This window comes from Musa acuminata, chromosome BXJ2-9, assembly GCF_036884655.1.
Source record: "Musa acuminata AAA Group cultivar baxijiao chromosome BXJ2-9, Cavendish_Baxijiao_AAA, whole genome shotgun sequence".
In the NCBI taxonomy this organism is placed as follows: domain Eukaryota; kingdom Viridiplantae; phylum Streptophyta; class Magnoliopsida; order Zingiberales; family Musaceae; genus Musa; species Musa acuminata.
Genome location: NC_088346.1, coordinates 1,085,032 through 1,106,745, shown reverse-complemented (window position 1 = coordinate 1,106,745; position 21,714 = coordinate 1,085,032). Strand labels below are relative to the sequence as shown.

At 37.5% G+C, this 21,714-nt stretch overlaps 1 protein-coding gene across 2 annotated transcripts; it reads right to left on the bottom strand.

Moving 5' to 3' along the window:
* Window positions 1-8,511: 8,511 nt before the first annotated feature.
* On the bottom strand, window positions 8,512-16,010 carry LOC103996669 (ABC transporter G family member 44-like). Of its 2 annotated transcripts, none has more exons than XM_065125115.1 (24): window positions 15,540-16,010; window positions 14,844-14,964; window positions 14,647-14,735; window positions 14,464-14,548; window positions 14,180-14,339; window positions 14,016-14,092; window positions 13,783-13,836; window positions 13,589-13,679; window positions 13,153-13,454; window positions 12,783-13,064; window positions 12,384-12,700; window positions 12,147-12,307; window positions 11,941-12,044; window positions 11,703-11,859; window positions 11,484-11,606; window positions 11,273-11,412; window positions 10,820-11,173; window positions 10,458-10,748; window positions 10,283-10,366; window positions 10,061-10,194; window positions 9,751-9,978; window positions 9,462-9,633; window positions 9,080-9,334; window positions 8,512-8,985 (listed from the first exon to the last, which is right to left on the bottom strand). In XM_065125115.1, exons 1-24 carry the CDS (start codon window positions 15,866-15,868, stop codon window positions 8,728-8,730), a joined length of 4,368 nt encoding a protein of 1,455 aa, XP_064981187.1. In that variant the 5' UTR covers window positions 15,869-16,010; the 3' UTR covers window positions 8,512-8,727. The 2 variants fall into 2 exon arrangements, with proteins under 2 accessions (XP_064981187.1, XP_009415905.2); XM_009417630.3 differs by having other exon boundaries at window positions 10,841-11,173.
* Between the last annotated feature and the right edge of the window lie 5,704 nt (window positions 16,011-21,714).

Below are 21,714 nucleotides of genomic sequence, written 5' to 3'. Positions count from 1 at the left end.
GAGATGCTCTGAAATATTAAAATATAAAAAATATAATATAATTTATAAATATGATTATATAAAAAAAATTTTGAAACCCTAATAACAGTTCTAAATAAATAGAAATTAGTAATGTTAAAATCTAACTATGGACTATTATATGATAACAATAGTTAACAATCTACTGTTAACAGTAGTTACAGGGGGAAAAAGAGTCACCGATAGTGGAAAGTGGGGAAGGAGAGGGCAGTGGTGATAGAGAAACTTTCGGACAACAGTAGCAACGGTGTGGAAAGTGGGGAAGGAGAGGGCAGTGGTGATAGAGAAACTTTCGGACGACAGTAGCAACGGTGGAGGAAGCTATGGACGGCAACAACAATGACAGAAGCTGTAGACGGTGATGTCATGGGCGGAGGAAGCTTCTGTGGTGTTCGTCAGTGGCGGAGGAAGCTGTGATCCTCTCCCTTGACGGTGGATGGAGTTGCACACGGAAGTAGCGGCAGCGGAGGGAACTGCGCACGAAAGCCAGGTTGTCGAACCCATTCGTCAACGACAAAGGAAGTGTTGGTCTTGTGTGTCGGCGGCGGGGCAGCAGCAGCGCTAGGGTTTATGGCTAGGGGTTGTTGGGGGTGGGGGGTGGGTTGGGGTTTATAGTAATAGTATGTAGCTTAGTTAGTTCAATTGAACCAACTAGCTACTGTTTAACTGAACCAGACTTAAAAGTCTGATTTGATTGCTTCGTTTGAACTTTAAGTCTGGTTCGGTTGCTTCGTTTGAACCGGGCGCTCACCTGAGGTGCCCGGTGCCTAGGTTCAAGCGAGTGCCCAGGCTGTGCTTCACTGAAGCGTGTCGCCTGGTCGAAGCCTAAAGCGCTCGGTCTTCGCCTCACCTCACCCGAGCGTCTAGACGAGCACCCAGGTGCCTATTTAAACCACTGCTCAAATCTAATCAGACTATCACTGAATTGGCCAAAATCAGTTGGTTTATAACTTCTGTTTTCAAAAATGTTGATTGTAAGGGCTGTGAAGAGTAAGAATCAGTACTGAGACTTGAAAAATAAAAATAAGAGGAAGATGAACAAGATATTGATAGCTCAAAAGCAAGCTTTTCACTGACTTCCAACTAATGGTTTTCCATAAAATCCAGCAATATCTCAAGGTATTTAAAGATACTAGTTAATAGCCAAATTGAATTGGTTTGACCCAAAATGGATCCCACAATTCTTGATAGGCCCACTGATGGATACAGTAGTCCAATAAGGACATCCAGATCATACTTATAGTGATATGACAAACTTTTGTTATCAACCAGTTCAAGTATATTTTTGATCTGATAGATAGCGATACACCTCATTTGACGTGGCAATGATGACTATCTGTTGTGTTGCAAGCTATCTAGCAGATTTTTGTCACATCTCATTTAAAACTGTGTAGCTGAGCTGGAAATTATACATTGTTATGCTACACCATATGCGATGTGATAACTGAAAGATTGCTAACCTTGTTGATAGATTGTTAAAATCAAGGATTGAAATATCGTACCATACCAGAGTTTCGACGTTCGCTCGGTATGGTACGATACTGTATATCGAGTGGTATATCGTTCAGTATATCGCTCAGTATATATATATATATATATATATATATATATATATATATATATATATATATATATATATATATATATATATATATATATATATAAGATTATAAATATTTATATATAAATATTTTTATAAAAGGCGATGTCGTCGAAAAAGGCAATGCGACGTCGCCTTTTATAAATAAATATATATATATATATATATGTATTTCGTTCCGTCTAGTAATGGGTGGTCCATATACCGATCAGCTGACGGACCGGTATGTACTTCCTATACCAGGCGGTATTATTCGAAACTGCATACCTTGGTTAAAATTATGCCTAACAATTCAACACACTCGATTTATTTTAAAGGTTTTGATCATGTTATGAAGTTTCAATAAAATCTAAGCCAAGGTGCTGATTCCAATGGGAAGTTCTCATTGTTGGTTGGATCATCAGTCTTGACCTTCTTGGTTGGAACTCAATGGTTATGTCCGGTTTTACTTTTGTCGAATCTAATAATTGAATCAGGATCAAGAATTAAAAGTAAGAGGTCACTTTAGCACTGTATTTGTGACACCTTTTCACTTAAGACTTCTTAGTCAAACTCTTCTTGAATTACAATATGCTAAAATTTTATTTTCTTAGGTTCCTTTTGGTTTTATTAGGGTTTCATGAAGATTTCCCATGAGACATCATGAATTTAGCCTACCATGTTTAAAATCCCCTTCAAAAGTTTTCACTCCTTGGATCTTATCCACATAATAGTATAACTATATCTCAGCATTCAAATTCCCCTATGATCTAGTGAGAAATGTTCTCAAAATCCTATCCACTAGATGTTGATCTTCAAATCCTTGGACTCATTCCAAGAATCAAAGGTTATCCTTAGAATGTCCAAATCTAATATTTAGCAAATTCCCTTCCATATATCCCATGTTTGAAACCATTGACCAAACACAAAACTTGACTTACTTGAAAGTGAGCTTATAAGTTTTGGTCTAGACCCATCCCAGCCATTATTGGTAGGACCAATATGATTTGGTACATACCGGTTAACTGGCATATGGTGCATCAGCACAATACCTGTTGGCAAAGACCAAACAGGAATAGGGAGAGGAGTAGGAGGGAGGAAGAGGACGCATATTGGAGGAGGAATCAACAATGCTCGATGCTGGACGTGAATTGGCGGAGTGGTGATGTAGCAGGGGGTGACATCGAGGCGAGGGAGCAACAATGGTGAGGTGACAGAGTGGTGTCTGTGAGTTGGTTGAAGGAAGAGGTTAGAGTGATATGGAGAGAGAAAGGAAGATAGAGAGGAGGGTGACAGAAAAAAAAAGAATTAAAATCGTGACCTGACTTTTTGACCCTAATCGGACAGTAAGCTTTTGTTCAAATCAGAACGAGCAGCAGGTGGCGGTCTACATACTGGTTTTGGTTCACACCAGTATATATTAGGCGGCACGTATTGGTCTGCCTGGTATTTAAAACATTGCTTGAAACAACAAAATTGAACTTGGAATTTGGGTTCCTCCTTGGACCTCTTGGAATTTCCAATTCCTGTATCAAGAGGGCATTAAGGAACTTGTTATGATACAAAATTACACCTGAAGCCTTTTTTCTCAGCCCACAAGGCTCACCGATAATATTCTGCAGAAGTTGGAGCTTAATAGTCAAATTGAATCGATTTTGATCCAAAATGGAATCCCACAATTCTTGGTAGGCTCACTGATGGATACTGGTAGTCCAGTGAGCACATCCAGATCATAGTTTTAATGACATGAAAACCTTCTGTCATCAATCTGTTCAACTATATTTTTGATCTGATAGCAACACACCTTATTTGATGTGGCAATGATGACTAATCATAGATGGGACGAGCGATGGCAGTATGACATTTCCAAACTAGGCAAAATTGAATCATATCTAGATTGAGTCAATCTAGGGGATGGAACTAGACTTGAGTCAAAACCAAATGGAGCTGCTCTTACTCTTTAAGAGGGCTGAGTTCCTTTGGCAGAGATGTTCAAGTGTTGGATTAGAAATTTGCATGTATTGTCATGACTAATTTTTAGAGAATGTATGAAAGGTCTCTAGGGTCCTATTTGTATTAAATTAGTTATTAATTTCTGAAGAAATTTGGAAGTTCTCTAGAATTATATTTATATTAAATTATTGCCTAAAAACTGTGTTACAAATGTAGTATAGGTTAGACTAAGTATTTTAGCATTGGCAATCTCACTTTTGAGTTATAGAGTCACGTAATATGGGGATTTTGTGGGAATATGAGATTAACTTTTCTTCCCACGAATTATGTGATAATAAACTCATATTTGAGGGTAAGAATCTATAAGTAAAGCTTGTTGTAATCAGTTAAGAGGGAATGACGTTCAAAAATATCAGTAATATGTTTCTCCTTGTCTTCTCTACCACTCTTCTTCTGCATCTTTTTCGTCTTCCGTCTCTTTTTCCTTTATATTTTTCTCTTGGCGGGTACCTTCTTTCCTTTAAGAAAAAGGTCGATAGGAGGTAAACATCATGCAAGAACTTTATGCAAAATTCCACAACTTTTGCTTAAGATTCTAAGCTACGAAAGATTTCAGGCTTCATTTCTTCCAGATTAGGTTAAAAAATGAATTTAAATGTTAGTTTTAGACCAGACAGTATAATATATTTCATCACTACATAACTCAGTCAAGATGTATATGCTCTGTACTTCCTCACAGGGACTCTTGAAATGAGCATTATATATGTCTTTATTTTTAGCATGATGAGCTAGTATATCTATATGTTATTATTTGGATGTATTGCATCAAAATAATATTCTGGTTCTTTCTATTTTAATCGCTTGTGAATATGGAAAAAGTAAAAATGTTAAACTAAAACGTAAACTACTGATACTGTGAAAACGTTGGAATTGTTTCGGTTCAATCACCATTAAAATGTTTTAGTTTAATCGCCAGTCGAAACATCAGCAAAAACCTGAAGTTCAACCTCGGTCTCAATGACCTATGGTTGTAGAATGTGGACTTGATGTATGGTAGAGTCAAAGACTTCCTAGGATTCCAACTGAATGGATAAGAGGCTAACTGTGCTTTTCGATACATCTGTGATGATAGGATGCTTGGGGCATTAAGTTTTGATTAACAGGGAATATGCAATTGGGAAAACATGTTCAAGGGGATGTTCATATTACAGGATACAACTTTGCAGTAGTTGATGGGAAGACTAATTGTGTTTTATCTTTACGCAGTCCTAAAGAAATTTTTGGGTTTCATGTTAGTGGAGTTGGGTCAATTTTATTCCTTTGGAGGCGGTGCTTTCTGTAACATATTTCAGTATCTATATTTTAAAATGAAATGTGTGGTGGCAAGATAGATTTGAGGGTGTGTTGGTTAGTGATTCTTGAAGGAGATTCCTCATGTTTTTTGAGGTCTAATTTGACTTCTGGAATAATGATGTTCTGTATAAGAAATAAAAAAAAGATGATTGGTTTTGCTCCAGACCGAAGTACACCGAGTTGCAGTTTGAAAATAGTACATCAGATTTTGTTAATTGGTGTTTGAGCTCTGTGATGGACATATTTCTTTCCAGATGACCAATTTTTAATTGAAGAATTGCATATGCTGCATTGGAGGCAACAGAGAGAGTTTGAGCTTGCCAAAAACCTTACTGTCTAACGTGCTCTTGGTTTTTTGAGTTGAGAATGAGTTGCGATGATGTTATTTGAACTTGCTGAGAAAAGCCGACCTTTGTGAAACTTGTTGCGAGTTAAGGAGTAGTTGATTCAAATACATGGATGATGCATAATATTATTCTATTTTGAAGTGACCTGCTCTTTCGTGATTGCTTGCCTATTAGTTTGCTTCTTTTGGATCAGTATCAAACTTTCAGTGCTTCGGTGATATGCAGCTCTGGTGGTGTTATTAGTTCTTTTATTATTATTATTATTATTTTGTATCTGATTCTATGGTTATCGCAGGCACAAAATTATATAGCCCAGAGCAATAGTTTTTCATGATTTTTTTTTATTACAAAAATTTTGAAACATACGTAATGTAGTTCTATATGCCAATTAATGTAGGAACGCCAAGACTGTTCGCGTCAGTTTCCGAGAACATCATTTGTTTTGAATTCTTGTTCGGTTCTTTCTTCTCATATGATTATTTTTTGTTTTCGATGCTGGTAAGTCTTAACATGCTGTCACATAGGTAAGTAATCAAGAGAAAGAGAAGCTAAGCATGCTTGTGTTTGAAGAGGACAATGCCATCCTTTTGATCTTAAACTAATCTTTTGTTTATGTCGTATTCTTCATGGATGATACCTTTTTCGAACCATCTTCTTTATCTTTATTTTACATCCACGCCTATTCCAAAAAATATGATCAAATATTCTATTTTATATTTTTTTACAGATTATATATATATATATATATATATATATATATATATATATATATATATATATATATATACACGTGAGTCATTGCTTGTCTCACGTGCTTACTAGTTGAACTCGTCCGTGGTAACATAAGGCAAGCGGGCGAGTTAGGATTGCTCCGACTTGTATCTATCTACATAGCTCTTCCATGTCGGCATGACATCGAGATGTGTGTCCTTGATGGACGGCCATGATTCATCATCACGTGTAGGCCTCCAATGTGACCAGCCGCGAGATCAGGATCCGATGGACCACGACGACCCTTGCAAGAGACTTTGTCGATTCATAGTTTCTGGTCATTTAGGATTGCTCAACCCTCTTATAGTAATATCTCTCTTTTTTTCTTTTTTTATTTCACTCGAGGAGAGTTGACAGGGATCATATTACCACCATATCATTACAGTGGTCTAAGAAGATGTTGAGAGTTTTGGATTGTTACATCGATGTAGGTCTAAATAATTACAAGTGTCTATCTTACATATTTTATTTTCTTATTAGATTATAGTAGGATTTGAAAATAAGATAAATTTATATTGGTCCTGGACTTAGGCCTATATGAGTTATCTAAAAGGATGTCGTGTATATATCTTAAAATATACGTGATAAAAGATTTTGGAGTGGATACATGTTTCTATCCTATGAAACCTTAATTTCCTCTTTTCTAGTCGGAGAATATGTAGCATTCAATATAATGATAGATACTTATTCTTATCCTATGAATCTCTACCCATCATTTTTCTAGAAGAAAGTATACGACACTCATCGACACTTATTTTCATCTTGTGAATTCTTACTCACTTCTTTTCTAGAATGATGCTTGTGTTACTCATTCAAGGGACATCCATCCTAATAAAATCATTGTAAACACTTTAGCCCATTTGGTCAATATGTCATAAGATGCCTAAGTATACTAGGTAGACAACATAGCAACATTAATAATTGACTCATGAGTATTTAACTATGACTTTGAGTGCAACGATCCGCATTATAAAATGCCCATATTCTCAAGAGAAATTTTTTAGTTGAAGGTTTCTTTTGAAGTTGTTTAAGTCATGGTAAACTTCTCCAATGACTAATCACATATTTTAACTCGAAAATAATTTTTATAATATGTTTTTGCCTAAAAACACTATCCTTATTCTCGGGTCTTTCTGTCCTTCTTTAATGCTCGACTGAATTAATATAAATTTGATACTTAGTTAAATCCTCTGAATTTAAACTAACTTAAACATCAAAAGAGTTTTGTTGGATACACTCTCCATGCAGTTTTACAAAATCTTGGAAACAGTCATTATAATGCATTTTTGTCTAAAAATACTATTCTTACTCTAAGATTTTTTTTATCCTTCTTCACGCTCGATTATATTCATATAAATTTGATTCTTGGTTAAATTCTTTTAATCTAAATTAACTTAAGCATCAGAGGAGTTTCGTTGAACACATCTTACGAGATGTCGGCTTATATTCATCTTTGCTCAACATCATATCAGTTAGAGATAAACATAAAATATAATCTCATATAGAAAACATATGTGTCATACAGTACAATATGACCTCGATTATTTTTTATTTAATATTCATGTCAAACAACTAAATCTGAATTGAATTTCATGTAGAAAATAATCTCATTATGATACATACGAAGGTTTACTTTTGTTTTAGGGGTAAGAAAGATTACCTATTTAATGGTTAGAAAAAATACCAACATCATATTGGAATGTTATTATTCACAAGAATTTTGACTTCACGAGGTGGTCATAAAAGCAACTCAAAGGAAGCGGGAAATCTCTCTTTCTCTCTCTAAATTGCTATGGATTTAAGAGACGAATCTCCTTGTGCATGTATAGAATTGATGACAGTATAAAAAAATCCCAAGTTTTATGTCATAAAATTTCAAGACATAAGTTCGAAGATAACGCTATCAGAAGACATCACAAATTAATAGTGCTTTGTAAACAGATGAATAACTAAATTGTATCTTAGCATATTGAGATAATTAACTTGAATTTTCTTGATTGAGAATATTAATTAGAATCTATTAGGATTGTTAATTCCAATAAATGTGAATTACTGTTTTCATAAATTTAAAGAAATTTTGAGACTTGGATGGAGAAAATTAAGTATTAGAGACAATAGTAAGTAAATAAACACAAGTGAGAGCACAAATATCTTTTGTGCATTTATCATGTCTAATGGAAACATTAGATTGAACTAACAAAAAAAGGAAAACCGATCGATAAAATCTATAAAAGATTTAATAGTGCTGATTAAAGGATTATTCTTAGAATCATTTTTGAGTACTTTACAAAATATTCAACAAATAGGAAAACTGTTTGCTGCTGCGCCTTTGAACTATGCTGCATTTCTCTGTTAAGAATGAGCACATTGTACTTTTAATTATTTCTTTCCTATCTTCATTATTTCTCGTTATTATGATAATAATTGGATGTAACAAATTGAAATCACTAATAGCAGTCTCAACCATCCAAAAATGAAAAGAATGCATACGTATAAAGATGATTAGCCCATTCCTAAATGCAAAGTCCACAATGTTCATCCTATAGTTGACAATTAATGCTGAAGCCATTTGCAAGCCTCTTCACTTGCAATCAAGAGAAGCGCATGTAGTCAAGTGTTCCTCGCTGCACCCAAAAACAAAAAAAAACTACATGTACATAAAATTACTTGATCCAAGGCTAATCTACTCGAATCACGTTTCTCCCATTATCTTCTTTGGAAGTTGAGCACTTTGATTGCCACAGCGAATTGGAATGCAAAAAGAGCAGCAAAACCAACAACCATCACCGCGACCACTCCCAAGAAGTCATGCCTGAATCCAAAGAAGTCCCTCAGGAATTCAACCACAGTCTCGCCTGAGTCGAGCCTTTCGTGAACATCCCCAAACTGTGAAGTAACCAATCCATAGACCGTCCACGAAACAGGGCATGCCCAATAATACCATCTCCACCAAACAGCCATTCTCTGAGGTGACAACAGGAAAACCAGATAATTTAGGTTGCAGATTCATTTAGATAAACATTAGATGCTTGTGTGGGAGTAATGGAGCTGAGCTTACCGGTCGGGGGATAACAAATCCTGCAAAGAGATTCCATATTCCATAAAATGCAGAAGAAACTATGGCAGCAATGTTGTAGTTGGGAGTCAACCCTACTGTCATCATCCCATAGTATGTGAAGTATAGCATCGTGAAGGACAGGAAGAACAGATACCAAAAGAATTTATCAGCTGTCCATTCGAACCCAATCATAGCATACACAATAACTCCATAAACGACAGATTGGATGAGGACATAGGGCACCTCAATTGCAACCTGCAAATGGAACGACTTGATTACACCACGATGGTTTTACATGACTACTGCAAGAAGCTCAATGATTTACATTACAATCACAAGAAGCTTAAGGATAACTTCAGCTAGTTGACCTCAAAGTAAATACCTGTCCAACTGCATACGGCAGTGCTGAATACATCCCTGCAGCTCTCTCTCTGTAAAAGACTGTCCGTTCGATAGCAACAACTGGTTGAACTGATGAAGCATATGTACACCCCATAAAAAGGACAGAAGCATAGACAGAACCCATTGCGTTGAATAAATCTTGTCGTTTATTCCTGAAATGAGTCATTTCAATGGTGCAATCCATTAATTTCAGACCAAGAGAAAGCAAGGTAGCAAGCACATGGATGACAAATAGCATGAGAGCCAGTAGGGGTTCTAGAAATGCCTACCTCTTGCTTCCGAGATTCCAAAATATGGTTCCGAACAATAAGGCTATGATTACAGTAAAGAAAAACCTCACTGCGGTGTATGAAGGATTTCTCCAATATGACAATTTTTGTTTCCAGAGGCAAGCCATGCATTGTGTCGGAAAAGACCTTGAGTACTGAGTTTGGAAATAAAGATCACTTGAACCAGGTGGGGGAGTGCTGAGTTCTTTGATCAGTGCCTTGTTCCTCCTGCGATGCAAGACCAATATATAATTAGTCATGATTACAGTTCCATTTTAAACTAACCTGAAGATGTGGTAGGTTAACGCACCGAAACAGTTCTGAATTCTTGTAGATATCACTAAAATCGACACCAAGAATGTCTTCCTGAGCCTCTGAAGTCACTTCCAACATCCATGTTGCAGGGTTATACCCATCTTTGATCTTCCTTACTCCATTGACTCCCTAGATAAGATGACAGAATTTGTAACCACCCACTATATTACTGGAAGTATAAAGGAAGGCATACATGTCTAGTCTCTTGTTGTCTCACCTCAAAGTACTTAATTAAGTGACAAGAATGATGGCCTATTGGACCTACATAAATCTCTTCCCCACCTCTCTCCATAAGGAAAAGCTGCAATCAGAAAAGAAAGATATTAAAGAATCATGCATGTTGGCTGAGATTCAAATTCAACTCAGAACACTAGAATTTTGTGACCTTTTACCTCATCAAAAGCATCAAAAATATCAATACTAGGCTGGTGAATTGTGCACACTACAGTTCTCCCAGTGTCCACAGTGTTCCTCACAGTCCTCATGACGATTGCTGCAGCCCTTGCGTCAAGTCCAGAGGTAGGTTCATCCATGAATATTATAGAAGGGTTTGCAACAAGCTCAACAGCAATGGTTAGCCTCTTGCGTTGCTCGGTTGACAAGCCATTCACACCAGGTAATCCGACCAGTGCTTCTCTCAATGATTTCAGCTCAATAAGCTCCATGACCTCTTCAATGAACATCTGTAACAAATTAGCTATGGTAGTTAGTTCACAGGTGGATGGTACTCGGAAAAAAGCAGTCAGGATTCAACCTTTCTGTCATTGAAACTAACCATCCTAGTTGCAGAATCAACTTCAGCAGATAATCGCAGCCATGCCGAGTACACAAGAGATTCATAGACAGTCACGTGTGGTGAATGGATATCATTCTGTTCACAATAACCTGATACGCGAGCAAAAGTTTCTTGCTTCTTGGGAAAGCCAGCTACGAAAATATCACCCTCTATGCACCCACCTGTCTTTCTCCCAGCCAATACATCCATCAGAGTAGTCTTACCAGCACCAGTTACACCCATCAGCACTGTAAGAACTCCAGGCCTGAATGAGCCACTGACACCCTTCAGCAGAAGTAATCTATCCTCTTCGATGCCTTGTGCTCTCATTTCCTACATGCCAAAGGCACTCCAAAATAATGGTTATGCATGGAACTAACAATTTGGATTACTTGCACAGAAACAAGTTTCCTCCTCAAGAAAAGAAAATACCTGAGGCATGTCTACCGAGTATTTTATGCTGTCGAAGGTAATGGAAAGAGGTGTAAATGGCAGGACCATCCCTTTCCTGGCTTGGTTATCACCGGCAGTTAATACAGATGAGGATGCATTTGGATATATTGCAGTATTTCCTGCATTTGTTCAAACAACAGTTAGCTCAAACCAATAAAGGGGCATCTTTTAGTCTAAGCTCTTAGCATACTTTTAGATTTAGTGGGAGGATCAGGATTTCCTCTAGATGAAGGTTCAAAGGGAACTCCTGTTATATTCACATGTTTTTCCCTCAATGCTTCTTCAGTTAAACTTGGCTGAGCTTTTCCATACGCTGCAAGCATTCAAAAGAATGGTTTTAAACACAGCTACTCTACTTTGAATTTGTTTTACAATGACATCAGCATGGTGTTTTCTTATCGATACTCACGTTTTATATATGTCAAAGCAAGAGTGAAGAGACTGTTAAACAGTAAAACGTATCCAGCCAATGCACCTACTCCAATCCAATACCATTTTGCCTCTGGAAAAATTCCACGAGACTTCAAAATCATCACTCCCAGAGCCTTTTCTGATCCAGGCACAACCTGCAATTAAATTTCTGCAGAAATGAGGCCAAATGTTCTCTCAAATGGTTCGTTCTTTGGAGCAAGAATGTCTTCTCTTACTTGTTTCCAACTTTTTGCTAAGAACTCGTTTGTCGAGATTGAATTCTGTGCATACATTAGTGGTGAGATCCAGTAACCCCATATCCACCATTTCTTCACATCATCTGTCAAATAAGAGGCATAAAGTTCCTATCATTGAATCAAGAACCCAAGCTGGACAATGAAGTCGGTCTAGAATAGAATGACAGACATTAAGCAGAACATACCATGTGATAAGATGAATCCTCCAAGCACTGTCAGGACAAGCAGAGCAAAGGATGCTATCGTATTTGCAACTACCAAATTCCTACCTAGCACAGCCATGAATTTGAAGAGTCCAGAGGCCATCTGATTGACCAATAGGAGCAGCAAATACTGCTTAAATAGCCTGAAAAGAAGGCATTATGCCATTGAGTTCGAGAATCAGCAATATCAGATTTCAACTAGGACACATGAATTTCTACCTTGCAACACTTGGGTCAAATCCTACAACATAGTAACTCAAGAACACGGAGACAGCAACTTCAATTAATGTTATAGGAATCTTCAAAATCCATGCTGGTAGAGCATAAGCCCATGCTGGATAAAAGAGATAGTCTCGTTGCTTGAAGAAAACAGGAAGCTTTATGACGGTCAAAGCAAGCTCAGAAAAGCCATTATATAAGTGAATTAGGATTAAGAAGTATAAGGCACCCATGTAAATCACCCCGTCATTGACTGAATCATGGTGCATGTTGGTTCTGAGGAATAGAGTCATCATGATAATTGCCATGATCATGAGCTGCAAGAACAAAATCAGAATGTGTTTTGATTACAGCATCTATAGACTTATGGCCCTGAGCTGTGCAGAATATATTGCAAACCTGAAATGCTCTAAAAGCATATACAAAGGAATTTCTCTTCATCAGTAATAGCTCTCTCGACATGCATGCTTTCAAGAGTTCCTTCATGCTGACACCATAGTTTGATGTGGACAGAGCAGCAGGGTGGCTTTTCCTCTTGTCAAATGGTACTGAAAGTTCTCTTCCAAGTTGCTGACCCACATGGAATGACTGGAATGCATCTGCAAATTCCCTGATAGGTACATATCTATAAACTTCATTGGTTCGCACCCAATACTGCTGCTGATCTTTCATTGACGTTACCTGAAAATATCACCAGGAGCTTTATCATTATAGTGGAGCAAGCTACAAAGTCAATTTTTAAGTATCATGTTACAGTTTATTAACTTACCTCCTGCAAGAAGTCTGCAACGCCTTTCCTCTCAGGACATCTGAAGCCCATGGATTCAAAGAACTCAAGCACATTCTCACAAGGCCCTTGATAAACAATCTGTCCTTCTGAAAGAAGAATTATGTCATCAAAGAGTTCATACGTCTCTGGTGCTGGTTGAAGCAGTGAAATGACACACGTTGCGCTGAGAATGTGAACCGTTTGCCTGAGAGAATTCACAATTTGGAATGTGGTAGAGCTGTCTAGACCAGTGGATATCTCATCCATGAACAGTGCCCTCGATGGCCCAACAATCATCTCACCTGTGTAGTATTGCCAAATTACCAGACATCCAGCACAAATCAGCAAAGATCACCAACATAGGACATCATAGGAAAGATCAGACGCAATTTAAGAAAAGGTTTTGTTCTTATGATGAGTCTGTATATGGAAGTACCTGTGGTGACACGTTTCTTTTGTCCTCCAGAGATGCCTCTCAACATTTCATCTCCAATCATGGTGTCGGCACAGGATTCTAATCCCAAAACCTGTTGAAGTACACAGAGAAAAAGAATAAATTGAAGGCACTCACTCGTGTGATTCTGGGAAGTGAACTTGCTGCATGTGAACACCATGATAAACAATTGATACCTTTAGAATGTAATCAGTTATCACATTGGTTTCCTGTCCATCTATTGAAGTCGCCTGTGAATCAAGAACAGTTTGAATGAATTGAAAATCACATACCAGAATGACGATGACCATTAAATTCTTCAAATATCTACCCAGACCAATATAAATTTATTTCATAGAGATGAATACCAGAGAGCATCAATCTTGGAATCTGAAAAAGTTAACATCATAAGAAGATTATCTTATTTTACCTTCATGAAGATATCAATGTCAGGGTCTGGCTTGATGTTTGCAGCCTTCTCCCGTCTAGATAGCTCAGTTAACATATCTGTTCATAATGAGAATATATATTATAAGAACCAAGTTCAGTTCACCATGGAGCTGTTCATACCCAAATGGAAGGGGTGACGCTTACCATAACGAGAACCGACACCCTGGCACCTGGCAGAGAAAGCTAGGGTTTCACGCACTGTCATTTCCCCTACATGCAGATCATGTTGACTGATGTACGCAGCTGTTCGCCGAGGAACAAATTTGTCCATGTTATGGCCATTGTAAGTAACAGTTCCCGACACCTATTTTGTTGTCGTTGTAAATAAGGTTGATTGGAAATTTTATATTAGTTTCACATGAATAATTAGGGGATCATAACAAAGAGAAAAGAATGAAAAGATTCCTAAGAGAGGGAAATATCTTTACCTTAAGCTCTGAGTTCAGCTTTCCGGCAAGAGCCAACAATAATGTGGTCTTTCCTGACCCTGGGGGGCCTAGTAGCAATGTCATCCTAAAAATTGATGATAGAACAGTTAATGAAGCAAGAACATTAAGTCATACCAAAGATCCAGCATTTGTGTGCCAATAAAGAAATGCTGTTTCAGTTACCTGTGGGGCTTGATGATGCCACAAACGTCATGGAGGATGCTTAATGGATTTTTCTTGCTTGGTAGCAGATGAAGATAGTTAGCGAAGGCCTTGATCAAAGAAATTAAAGTGACAACACACATCAGATTTGAGGTTGAAGAATAAAAGGTAAAGGAACTTAACACTTGCTCACAGAAAACATCTAACATGTTATGTACCTCAACAGCATTAAGATACGAGTTAAAGAATGTTGGTAAGCCTCTGTTTCCAATGTAAGCATCAGCTACGATGTTTAGGTGCTGATAACGCACCTCAATGGTAGGAAATTCAAGTTCAACTCTGAAAGAATAGATTTGATAAGTAAAAGCAAACAAGGAAGAACCAAGTGTATACTTCTACTTGGTGAGATAAAATCCATTGTTCCTCCAGAACATTAGTGATCTAACTTTTTTTATTTGTTGGGCAGATTTGGTTGTCACTGAGGAAGAACACATTGTATAATATTTTCACCGTAAACTCTTTTTCACTGTAAAAGAGGCCATCATATACAAAAGACCTCCTCCTCCGAAAAATCATTCTCTTCTATGTCAGGGGAGGGCTTCATGTTCTATTCTTTAAATCCCCTCGAGATGGAAAAACCACTTTTATATCCACAATACCCTTGATTCGTAGGGAAGAATAATGGACAAAATCTAACAAGATGAGAGTTGAACCTTTGAGGAGTGATAGGTCCCCCTTTTTGTTTTTCTCTCAAAGATCATAGTCAGCAGTTCTCCAACACATTAAATAAATAATTCCAAGATTTCAGAGAGAGAGAGAGAGAGAGAGAGAGAATCAAAAGATATCTTTTTCTTTTATCTTTCAAGAACGAACTACAAGATTGAAACATCCAAAGAAATGGTTGGGCATGTCACCTGTGGATCCGCTCCCGGAGCTTCAACAGGAACCTCTCATTGTCCTCCTCAGCAACCCTAACGAGCCTCTCCAACAATCTCTTCCGCTCCTCGAGGCCGATGCGGTTGACATCGATCTCCCGGAGCTCTCCCTCACTCATCAAAAGGAGCCCCCTGCGAACCCGGTCGTAGGTCGGTAGCTTTTCGAGGGCCGCCCACTTGAGGGCCTCCTCGTCGTCCTCCCCGTCGCGGGAGAAGGAGCGCGAAAAGACGGCGTCCTCTCCACGCCTCCATATGGACGAGCTGTTTACCGTCGCGCTACCGCCTCTGTAGGCGTCCACGATATCCATGGAGAACGAGGTCTGCCGGGATTATGCTACTCTTATGCGGCGAAAGAGAGATCGGGACGCACAAACGGGCTCTTCCGGGATTCTTCTCCTGTTATGCGGCAACAGAGAGATCGGGACGCGGCGGTGAGTGGGGGGAGTCGTAGAGCCGAAGTCCAGGGAGGAAACAGACGAGGTTTGAATATATTTATATACTTCGAATTGCAGCTCGTCTTAGTCTTAACGGGCTAATTATAATTAGTTACTTTTAATATTTAGATTTTTTATATTTTAATAATTATATTAAATACATTTAATCACTTTAATTTATCACTGAGGTATTTTCGAATAGACGAAGTAAGAAAAAATATAATTAAATATTTTGAGTATAAAGAATCTAATATAATTTTTAAAAATATAAAGATCGAGATATTAAAAATAATTATTTATGATTAATATGATTAAATATAATTTATTCTACTTAAGAATAAAGAGACAGCTTATTTTAGTGTGTAGGTGGTACTTTCTTTCTACTTTTGTTGTTTTCATAAGATTTTTAATATCCTTATCATTTAAGGTTTCCAAAATACATGTAGATATGTTATTGAAAAATAAAAAATTAGTTATTAAGCTAAATTTAGAAGAATATGCTGTTAAATGGATGGTGGTGGTAATTAATTATTTATAAATAATATATATTTGGACACAAAGTCATAGCTTTTCAATTAAACTGAATACAGATAATCCGTATAGTTATAAAAAATGAAATAATTAATTTTATTTACCCTAATGTTATCGATTTTACTAATGAAAGATATAGCATGTGATAGCAAGTGTAGGAATGATATAAAAATGATGAATAAAAAAATAATTTTAATGATGAAATGGCCACTCGACATCTGCATCGACACAAATATAAATGCAAAATAATGAAAGAGGAAAGAAAGACGAGAGACCAAGGAAACGAAACAGAAAATAGATAAATATAAAAAGGAAGAAGAGCGACAATAAAAGTGAGACAAAAGGAAAGAAGGATGAGGATGATACAAATGTCGATGCTATGTATCTACATTGCATCGGTGTATAGCGATGAAAGTTTGTAATTGTGAAAATTAAGGATGATAATTGATCAACATTATCAACAAATAATGATTGCCATGGATGATTCCATAATATATATTATTTATTTTGTTGTATGTGGTTGAAATTTTGACATAGCTTTGTTTAGTCTATCGAAAAAGAACCTGAGACGGAAATGGACGGTCATAATGGCATCATCAACCGTTTCATATTTGGTTGAAGGAGACCGAAGAAAGTCTACTGCACTCCTTTTTTCCCTTCACGATTGACATCTTTTGGAAATCGGGTGATGTATAAAATTCACCGAAATGGTTTGCGTGGGTGTGTTGGGAATTATAATACTATTTATTACTAGTGCAGTGAGGTTGGTACTGTACTTGCAAACGGTGGCTACAGCGTGCCCCACGAGCTGTGTATGTATCGTAACCATGCATGTGAGAGCACATGAAGGCAACGTCATTTCGTTATCTTCTAAATTATTTTTAGTGATATTGTTGTTAGTACTATTATTGTAAGATTCTATGTAAGTCACTGAAGTCGTACAGAACGGAAGAAGTGTGATCATGTTATACGGGCAAAGACGACAGAAGCATGCGTTGCTCGCACAGGGGAAGAGGAAAGGGCAGCAAGCGACGTTGCGTTTCCCATAGGCGATGACTCACACTGACGCCGACCACCTACGGCTGTCGCGTTGACCATCTAGAAAGATTCTCCCCCATCAGAATCTACTTGGGCCATCACATGCTCATTTGATTAATTTAATTTGTAAAGATTTTATCGGATTATTATAAGTTACTAAGATTGCATGCCCATCTTCACTTTATTATTATAAATTAAAAATTAAAAAATATATATCTCTCACTAATACAAAAGTCATGAAGGATTAATAAACACAATCATATCCTTAAATATTAAAAAAAATTTATTTTTATAATTCGAACCCTCAAGTCGTAAAGAAATAATAATTCTATCATAGACGAACAATATTTAGAAATACAAAAAAAAAGAGTGATATTTAGAAATCAATAATTATTTCTCCGTCAAATTTAATTTTACAATTCCATGTGTTTCATGCCTTGTGCTGCTATTGTTTTTGATATTTACATGTAAACTTATTGATTTAGCACAATCAAAATATTTTACCTAACATAATTAGTGTACTACATAGCATGTAATTGTAACTTTTTTTTTTTTTTTGAAATAAAGATGTAACTTTATAAAAGCTTAAGCGTTCTGAACAAAACCAGCCAGCCACCAAAAAATGGAGATGAACAGAATCTCCCAAAATTTGCTGCTCTGACAGCGACACATGCTGAAACTTAGCTTACTACAGAGATTGGAAATTTGTCTTAGTAAACCACGAAGATACCAAGGAACGGAGCAGTTCCTTGGACAAAATTTTCAAGGCATAGTGAGTCAAAGCGAATGAGGAGATTGGTGAGGGATAGCTCCTCCGCCTTGCTAAGGCTGGAGACAGTGCAATGGTTTGAGGCATGAGAGGGTTGTCAGCAGCACATATCCAAAGCCCCCCTGCAGAGGAAAAGAGAGGAAAGACCATCGGGTAATATTTGATGCAACTTGTAACATGGCAGTAATTCTTTGGTAAATGATCACCGTTGAGCTGAAGATAATGTGAATTCTTTCTTTTGGCTTCTTGCTTTAATAAAGTGAAATTGTCTTTTCCAATTGGCGACCACTTAAGTGGGATGCCTCAGATGATGCCTTTTCCTACTTTTTCAAGGTTTGAGTCCATGAGGAATTTATAGTCATATTTGAAGAAGCAGCTAACATATGGTCGTAGCAGATATCGATTGTCGCCTTTGATTTATCAGTAAATGGTGAAACCTATGCAAAATGAACCTTACCGTGGTCAGTAAATTTATAGTCATCTTTGTTTAGATTTGACTAAATTGATCGATTACTGTTAATCAGGGAAACAAACTGCGACAATGTATGGTCAGTAACATCTAGGATTGGCAAAAAGGGGAAATCTCCTCATCTCTTGAATCAAATAACAGTGTTTTTATCGTTGAATCAGGATTTCAGTTGCATTGTCATGAGGCATATGTTTAAGTGCAGGAATTCTATGCCATACAGTCCATGTTGGCAAAGCATGAGTTCTGTGTCAGCACAATCAAATAGACCAAAGTCTATTTTCTTGTAGTGCGAAATTTCTGTACATGAAACCTTTTGACATTTTGTGGAGTCAAAACGGATTCTGTCATGGCCATGAGCTACTTGAAAGAAAATTGCCTCGTACAATCAACAATCTCCTTTGTTCTGGGAGTCATTTACTAGCTGAATGAGCCACAATTATCTATGGAATATATTAAATGGGAGAGGTAGGTTTGTTCGTCTAGAATTGACATTGAGCTTGATCAAACCAAGAATTTAGACTGTGTAAGTTGTTTGAACCAAATACCAGATCTAATCAACATGAAGATGTGGAGATTGGTATATCTAGTTGTCTAAAACCTTGTGTTCTTGTATCAGCTGGTAGCTATGATTTACGAATCAAGTTATTCCAGTCATTGCTTAGTTTACTAGTTCATAAGTAAGGCACACATATCTTGTTTCAAACATAATGCAAATGTTACTTGATGAGTCAGACTTGGAAAGCTTCGTTTTTGTGTTACATTTGTATACCTTCTTGTGAGCATAAGCTATGTATATACATGGATATAAGCAAGGAAAGCGCCAATGCTTTATTACCCAAGAGTTATCCTGTTGAAATCCTTGGTGCATAGTGATTGTTTGTCAGATGAAGCTTCAGCCAATCTGCTGCTGGTTTTTGGTATATTCGACTTGCTAGAAAGAAATGCCTCCTACATGGAATTTAATGTTAGTGTCTGCATTGACTTCATCGCAGCCTCATCTTTATTCTTTTGATTGTGGTTTGTTGTCTTCTTTAATCGGAAAGATATGTGAATTGCTTCATAGGAAGTTTTGAAGTGATGAGGGAGCTTTTGACGGATGATGTGATGAGGACCGAAGACATGCCATCATATATTCATTCTTCTTTTGTGACTACGCTGGCTGTTTTCTTGCGTGAAGTTTGCCGGTTCTTCTCTTCTTCTTTTCGCCATTTTCTTAACGTAAATTCTTTTCACCTTTTAGGATTTTTAGTTTGTCGGCAACATTTTGATACTCGAGTTCCCTTTGGAATTCTACAGGTTGACCGTCCAATTTCTTGCCACTGTATGCTTAAAGCAGCACTCTCAAGTTTGTCTTTGAGTGTGTGGTAATCTTTCAGACAGTAACAAGACAGAGAGATCTAAGGTGGCCTTCAGTTTACTAGCTCTTGTGTTCGATGAGGACTATACTTGTTAGGTTTAGCACATCTTGTTGCATAAGTCTCGGCTTTTATGTATTCGATCCTCTTTTGTTGGCATTACAAACCGAGCAGCCGCCACAACCCAATCCATGTGTCATGTTGTGCTCGGAAGCAAAACCTTAGTGGGTTCCCCACCTAATTGTGGGACCTAGTTTTGATGTGAACAAAGATGGATTGACTCCCTATCTAGTGCTTCAAATCACCACCATGTCTCTACTTACTTCAAAATTAATCTTCACGATTGATTTTGGTCAAAGGTACAGCATATGCTTTGGCAAGTATGCTTGAAGGCTTGCTTCCATTTGGATTATGAGTGTGCTTCACATGATGTTAGAAATACATGAGCCTAATATCATGTACATGCAAGTTGAAGATCAAGGTTTCAGATGCTGACTCTCCAAACCTCAAGCTAAGCAGCACATAAGATAACTGCAGGTGGCAGACCTACCATTTGTTGCAGCGATGATGAATCTGCTCATGTGCATCTCCTACTCACTCTTCTTGCAAGAGAAGTCAACAGGTAAGTAAGACTTTCAAATCTGGATTGCATTGACTTCGAAGGACAAGAAAACCCTAGCCTAGCCTGACTTGGCTTGCTCTCATGTTACCATAATGATTGTGTGCATGGATGGCCACCAACCGACCTCAATGTCCCCAACAAGGATGAGAAGCTGATGCTTAACGAGTAAGCTTCCAGGTAAAAAGGAGGACAGACCTTTTAATCTCGATGTTGCTTTGTTGCTAAAAGATGAATTATGAAGGTTGAGTGGAATGATTTCCATGCTTTTATTGTGTTCTTCTACTCCATCATAACATCAGCAATGCAACTCTAGCTTCCATGCCTTTTGTCTTAAACTGATTACTTTGATTCCCTCAGAGCAAGCAATGCTTGCATATCATCTGAATGATGTTTTCATCACATGGTATCATGAACTCATGCCATCTGTTGTCTCCCACCATGTACCTCCTCCTCCCTCAGAACATCTGACGGATCATTTAAAAGGAGTACTGAATCAACACAACACAAGGAAGGGATGGTCTCAGACATGATGCCTGTTGGCTTCAACCGTGCCTCTGCTCTTCTCGGGCATGCAGAGCGTGATATAGTTTATGGTTTGCATGTGGACCGAGAGACGTGGATGCGAAGGAGGTGACTACCATGAGAACAGCACACCGGCATCCATGCAGGTAGCAAACTAAAGTGTCAAGCAACATCTTCACCATTTCCAAACCTTTTGTTAAACACTAAAGACGTTAAATAAATGTTTACTTGACGTAATTCCTAATCCCAAGCATTACATGTATATTGAATGATGCTCATCGAGCATGTGATAATTCGAGCATATATATGTGTGTGTGTGTGTGTGTGTGTGTGTGTGTTCTCCGTGATTGACGAGTATATGTTCTTCTTTCATTGGTACTACAAGTTTCACAAAATCGTAGATGGATATTAATC